At 63.4% G+C, this 6,595-nt stretch overlaps 2 protein-coding genes across 2 annotated transcripts; both read left to right on the forward strand.

Moving 5' to 3' along the window:
* Positions 1-2,169: 2,169 nt before the first annotated feature.
* MNEG_12636 (hypothetical protein) lies at positions 2,170-3,494 on the forward strand (the record flags this gene model as incomplete). The annotated part of the gene is made up of 2 exons (XM_014038891.1): positions 2,170-2,337; positions 2,778-3,494. The coding sequence occupies 2 exons, from the start codon at positions 2,170-2,172 to the stop codon at positions 3,492-3,494; spliced, it is 885 nt and encodes a 294-aa protein (XP_013894345.1).
* A 1,849-nt stretch (positions 3,495-5,343) lies between these two features.
* MNEG_12637 (hypothetical protein) lies at positions 5,344-6,375 on the forward strand (the record flags this gene model as incomplete). Its single annotated transcript, XM_014038892.1, has 3 exons — positions 5,344-5,457; positions 5,816-5,897; positions 6,209-6,375. The coding sequence occupies 3 exons, from the start codon at positions 5,344-5,346 to the stop codon at positions 6,373-6,375; spliced, it is 363 nt and encodes a 120-aa protein (XP_013894346.1).
* Between the last annotated feature and the right edge of the window lie 220 nt (positions 6,376-6,595).

Raw genomic sequence — 6,595 nt, forward strand, 5'->3', positions numbered from 1 at the left:
TGCAGGCAGTTCATGGTCGAGAGGCACGGCAGGTGTGTCGCCAGCGTGTTACAGGGTGCCGTGGTTGAGCATTGATTCAAGCCCTGTGCCATTGGGCCCGGCAACGGGGCCATTTTGTACCCGCCCGCTCCCATGCATGCAGTCAAGCAAGCGTGTGAGGCTGTGAGCGCCTGTTGCAATTGTGCCACGTGCTTGGTGGCGGTGGTCAAGTCAACCCGCTTTGGAGAGCATGCAACAAAAAAGGGCCTGAGCTGCGGCGTTGGCGCGCTCACTTTACGGCGAGTTGCGCCAGTGGGCCGCATAGCATGTTCCAAGCGCGAGTCGGCCTGTGGGGCGGGCTGCACTACGAGATGATGTACCACCATCCCGCGCGTCGGATGCGCCTTCACCCCACCACGCGTCAACCTTGAAATATACTGGCCGAGGTGACGCCCGCCAAATTCAAGTCTGTGCAGGAGGCCGCATTCTGCCGGGCCGTGCCCTCTGAGCACAGCGGATATAGCTGTCATGCAATCCCCTCCATCCGTCCAGCACCTGGCTGGCAGCGAGCGCGTCTGCGCCGGGGACCATGTACTGCTGCGACGCTGGGAAAAACGAGTGAATAATCAACGGAGGCTTCGCGAACGTGGGTTCGAAGCACTCCAGACGATCAGATCGGACGCTGTCACAGTGGGCCCGCCCTACCGTCGTCATAATGCATGCTCGCTGGCATGATACAACTCCGTGTGGGACGCCAAGAGGAGGCCGTACCGTGCTAGACCAATGGCGCGCGGCCACACCGGTGCCCGCGCCTCTGGAAACCGACAGCACAGTTGCACACGAACCATGCAGGAAGGGCAGCTTGCACTGCCTTTTCATACGTGCAGTATCATGTGTCCGAGCAGCAGCTGCTCTATGGCGATAAACCAGTGTTGCGGGCTCTTGCAGCACGCACACCGGCACACGCATGCCTCATCTCAAGTGTGCGTGCGTGGACACATCTGTCCAGCCTGTTCAAGGTGCTTCTGTTGCTGACTGCTCGGATGCTGGCTCGCATGGCTGGCGGCAGTATGGCCCCTCGGTCCCCCTGCCGTGAATGAATGCATGCATCGCAACCTATATGGCCAACAGTAGCTTCCCTCACTGCCCCGTGTATGCAATTGCGCCTTGCATGTGGCTGGGCAGAGTGCACACCCCCTACGGGCAAAGCATAATCGCCGTGAACTTGGCTGTGCGCACAGCTTTATTGAAGCTAGCTGCAAGCACTGGCTGATTTTATGCCAGGTGCGCATGGGCGAACAATAACTCGCCGCACTGTATTCACGACACACTTGTCGCACACTCGCCGCACTGCATTTGGTCTCGTTGCGCGCCACTTTGACTAGCCCGCCGGTGTGAGTGCTCTCGCAGCTGCCCCACGGCGCTGTTCCCACCGACACTCGAGTTGACTGCCGTCGAGCTGTCATGAGAGGCGTGTGCAACTGTGCGGCTTTGCTTGTAGCTCATTGTCACCCGCCGAGCAACGAAACGCACTGTCACTTCTTACAGTCACACTCGACAGCCCGTTGGACTAAATCGGTCTGGCCCTATTTGCAGCTTAGAACCAGCTCTGCTTCAACCTGCGCATAGTGCCCTTTCACGATGCTCGCAGCCCTCCAGACCAGCAGTGCTAGGCTCAGCGCCACGCAGCAGCGCAGGGCAGGCCGCGTCGAGAGCTGTCCATCATGGAAGGGGATCATGTTATCTCAGATTTCCTACATGAGGCTGCCCAGGCGCGATCAGGCGCCTGGAACCGGGGTAGCTCCTGACAAGCGATCTCAGCGCTGGGAGGTGGCTGCGTCTGCGGCCGGCAGCCAGTTTGAGGACGAAACAACCGGCATCAGCGCCTGGGCGGGGCAGACGGCCTCGCAGATCGACGCGTTCTACCGCTTCTCGCGGTGTGTGACGTCGGCGGCGTCGGCGGGCTCGCAAACGCCATGTGCTTGTCCTTGATGCCACAACTTTGCGTCATCATGTGTCAATATCCTTCATGCACCGCTGTGCGCTTACTGAGATGCTTTGATGCGGCGTGCAAGCTGCAGCATGCAATTGCAGTTTGAATACAACCCGACCTGGGCGTCATTCCCCGGGGCTCACTCAATGGTTGCTCGCACCGTGCGGGCCTCGTCTCTGCCCCGCAGGCCCCACACCATGTTCGGCACCACAGTGAGCATCATCAGCATTTCCTGCCTGGCGGTCAGCGGCTGGGGCTGGACGCCCGCTGCAGTGACGGCGCTGTCGCAGGCAGTGTCCGCGGCGCTGCTCATGAATGTGAGCATCGTGGGGATCAACCAGCTGTACGACATAGATATTGACAAGGTGAGCGGGGTTCGGGTGGAGGGCAGGGATGCCGCATGGTGGGCGGAGGGCTGCTGTGGTGCTTGGAGGTGGGTGCAGGCCCTGAGTGCTGTGCGCATTCGCCAACGCAGGGAGCATGCGGGCTGCGTCTTGTGACTTGCATATCGTCTCCTGCGAGTGGGGCAGCTTGGCTTTGCAGGCATGGGCTGGCATTGTACATGTATCCCAGGGCAGCCGTTGCCTGGTCTCGCAGCCGATCGCTGCCCGCGATCACCCACCTGCCAGGCATGGCTACGTAGTCCCGCCCGCATTCCCACCCTCCCAGTACAGACACATGCGTGCGCACGCGCTCACACGCTCACACACACACACACACACACACACACACACACACACATGTTCATACGCACTCACAAGCATGCGCGCGCACAACCGCACATGCGTGTTCGCACACATAACAGGTCAACAAGCCGTATCTGCCCTTGGCCAGTGGCGAGTGGACCCCCACCACCGGCGCCGCAGTCGTCGCCGCCTGCACCGCCGGCGCGCTCGCGATCGGCGTGCTCGCCGGCAGCGCGCCGCTCATGTGGACGCTGGGTGCGTCCCTGGCGCTCGGCGTGCTGTACTCCGCCGAGCTACCCTTCATGCGGTGGAAGCGCTCCCCGCTGCTAGCTGCAGGCTGCATCCTCGCGGTGCGCGCGGTCTTTGTGCAGCTGGGCTTCTTCACGCACATGCGCGCCGCGATCGGCGCGCCGGCGCTCGCGCTGTCGCGTCCCCTGGGCTTCATCACGGTGTTCATGCTGGTCTTCTCCGTCGTCATCGCGCTGTTCAAGGACATCCCGGACGTGAAGGGCGACCGCCAGGCCGGCCTGCAGACGCTCAGCGTGAGGTTCGGCGAGAAGCGCGTGTTCTGGGCGTGCGTCGGGCTGCTCCTGTCCCTGTACGCCGGCGGCGTCGCGTTTGGCCTCACCGCGCCGCCGCCGCCGGTCGGCGCGCCGGCGTGGCAGGGGCCCGTCAGCAAGGTCGTGGTCGCGGCGGGCCACGCGGCGTTTGGCGGGCTGCTGCTGAAGCGGGCGCGGGAGGTGGACACCAGCCAGCACGGCAACATCACAAGCTTCTACATGTTCATCTGGGCGCTGCTCTACTCCGAATACATCCTGGTGCCGTTCATGGCTTGAGCGCCTGGGAGCAGCCCGCAAGTTGCCTTGCCGATGACACAAGATTCAAGGGGGCGGCGCCAGCGGGCGCCAACCAATGGCCGGAGGCGATCTGGCTCAATTAGGGGGGCGTGGGGCGTGCTCTTCGACTGCCGCAGCGTTTAAGGGCGCCCCGTGTCAGAGATTTGATCGGAGCGTCTGTGCGGGAGCCGCGGGCAAGGCTGAGGGCAAACCCTTAGTCACGCGCTGGTGTATAGGGCGTGTGCCATAACTGCAAAACGGCTCGAGGGACCAGCATTCTGGTGCTGCGCGAGCATCAAGCATGCAGCCCTGTTTGTTTTGTGGTAGGCACGTCCGGGAGTCGTATCCTCGTTCCTGTGAACCGCATCGGCCATATGGCGCGCCGGTCGCGCATGTGCACGGTCATGCCCTCACGGTGCGCGCCCTTCCATGGCAGCCTTTGATTTGCGTTTCTGCCGTCCTGCGGCTGAGGCGCCCCTGGAGAAACAGATGTGGCCCGCCGCTTGGTGGCGTGGTGTCAGTGAGATTGTGATTCAGCCGCCCTTTTTTCCCCAGGCCACTGGCTGGGGCTGACGGCGCGCCGCACATGGTGCACGTCTGCCGTCTGTTTCTTGCCCTTCCTAGCGCCAACGCTCTCCTCATCCCCACGTGCGCCTGCAAGCTTGCAAAGCGTCCCCCAACTCCACCTTCTTTCCGGCTTCCTTTTCATGCTGCAAGGCCTACCATACTAGTGCACGCAGAGCAGTCGTGCTTGATGCCACAGCGCTCTTTGATAGGGCTGTTATTACGGGCATCGCCATATGCGCGTGTGAATAGAGCCGAGCAGGCGACCACTCCGTTCTTGCAACCCGAATCCGCCCCAGGCTCCTGTCGGTGACTCTGTGTAATTGCTCACACTTTTCATTCACCAACAGAGTGTCAGGGGCTGTCAGAAGCGGCGGTCCAAGCTCGGCGCAGAACTCAGCCCCAATGCGCCGTTGCGCGGGTGCAGTGGCGACTGGTGGCGACGCGGCGGCTGTAGCAGTGATACCAGGTGTTTCTAGCTTGGACTGTGCCTGCCCTCTTGAGCCAGCCACCGACTCGTCACGTCCGGTATGTGACAAATAGTTTGTTTTTGCCTAATTCTTCATTGCTGTGCTGCTCGAGCTTGCCATCAACCAAAGCAGGGCCCATCAGATCATATTGTGACACTCGGGACAATGGCGAGCCTCTCCTGCCACACCGCTGGTCTCAGTGGAGCCACCTCAATCCGTGGTTTCTATAACAGAGCGATTGTGGTCCCCAGGCCCGCCACTAGGCCGGTACGCTCGGCTGGTGTTGATCTGAGGGCCGTGAGGCGCAGGCCAATTAGCCATTGCGCCGTATTTGTTACTTTTATCATATTTCAGCATCCATACACGTGTTGGCGGCGGCTTCCGGCATCTGCGGCAGCCCCAGCTCTGCCACCTAGGCAGTTCATGCTGCCGTCGGCACCCATCCACTCCGACCTACAAACCTGTGGCCTGCGGCCCCTCCACGCAGATCCAAGCGCGCGGTGTGGCCGCCAGGGTTGCATCTCCTATCAAGGAAGAGTGGAATCTCACCCAGTTCTCCGGTGAGCTGGGCAGCGGAAGGGGCAGCAGCCGCAGCGCCGCCCAGGCCCCAGTGCGCGCAGTCGTAGGGTGCCTCCCCTCGGGAGCTGCTGCCGGCCGCACGAAGCACACACGGCGACAGTCCTAGTCGGGCTGGCAGCCTCCACATGGACCCGCTACTTGGGCCCCTGGCGCCTGGCAGCGGTGCAGCTCTTGCAGCCCCTGGCCTCCTCGAGACCAGCCGCCCGCTCCTGCACCACCCAAGTGCTGACCCCTCTATGATTCCCGCCTTCCAACTCCTGGCCACCTGTTATAAACACCCGCCAGCCGAGGAGGTGAACCGCAGTGACCTGCCCCAGCTCATCACGTGCGAGTCTGTCCGCGCGCTCGAGGTGCGCACGCCACGCGGCACGCCCCTCTGCAGGGCCGCTGCCCTCCCGCTTGCCAGCCGCGCGGGCGGCCGTCGCGCTGCCCTTGCGAGCACGCTGGGGCCGCTCCTTCGCTGCTCTGGCGTGGCCCACGTCGACAGCGCCACGACCCACAGCCCCCCGCCCGTGATCGCTCTGTGCCCTCGCTGCGCGCCGCTGGGCCAGTGCCCGGCGCTGCGACCCGGCGGGGCCGGCGGCCCTTTTTCGCCGGCATCCGCCTCTGCGCCCCGCAGTATGGCGCTGCGCCCGCTTTGTCCCTCGCCTTCCGCACAAACCGCGCCGCCGTTGACCGTCCTGCCGCCGCCTGCAAACAATTTCACAGGCCGAGCTGGATGGTGGCGAGGCCGTCAAGGCGCTGCGCCGCTTCAATGACAACCTGCGGGCCCTCACCGCAGACAGCTGGGGTGCGCCCGGACGGCGCGGCGCTTGGCCCGCGCCGCCGCTCCTCTCCGCGCCGCCGGCCTGCCGACGGCTCTGGCACACATGCACGCGCGCACGCCTTGCAGCCCTTTACTCCTGTCCTGCCTCCCCGCCTGCCCCCGCCTGAACTCATGCTCTCGTGCACCGCTGCATCCCTTCGCACACATGCACGCTCACCCGCGCTCACGCATGATGCCAACACGTGTCACTCTGTACACGACACACGCGACACGCCACCCACACCCCGGCCATCCGCACGTCCCCACTGTCTCCCTGTGCTTGGTCCCCCCCCCAGAGCCCGCCCTGCGCCCCGTGTTCAACGAGCTGTGCTTCAACCTGGAGTCCTTCAACCCGGCGTTTGCCGCGTGCGTGCTGATGGTGCAGAAGACCATCGGCGTGAGCGACTACGTGCGGCGCGACATGGCCCTCAAGAACCTCATCCAGCCCCTGGCCGGAGAGTGAGTGGGCCGCCTTGACCATGATCACATGATCGCATGTGTGTGTGCGGGTGTGCATGTGCGTATGTGTGCGCGCACACGTGTGTGTGTGTATGTGTGTGTATGTGCGTATTTGTGTGTCCGTTCACACCCAGCACGCTGTTTCAACATCCAGATCCTGGACACGCATCCCTGTCCCCCGCTTCCATGACCTGCTTCACCCCCCTTCCCGGTCAGCTTGAACC

Source organism: Monoraphidium neglectum (assembly GCF_000611645.1).
Source record: "Monoraphidium neglectum strain SAG 48.87 unplaced genomic scaffold scaffold03348, whole genome shotgun sequence".
Classification (NCBI taxonomy): Eukaryota; Viridiplantae; Chlorophyta; class Chlorophyceae; order Sphaeropleales; family Selenastraceae; genus Monoraphidium; species Monoraphidium neglectum.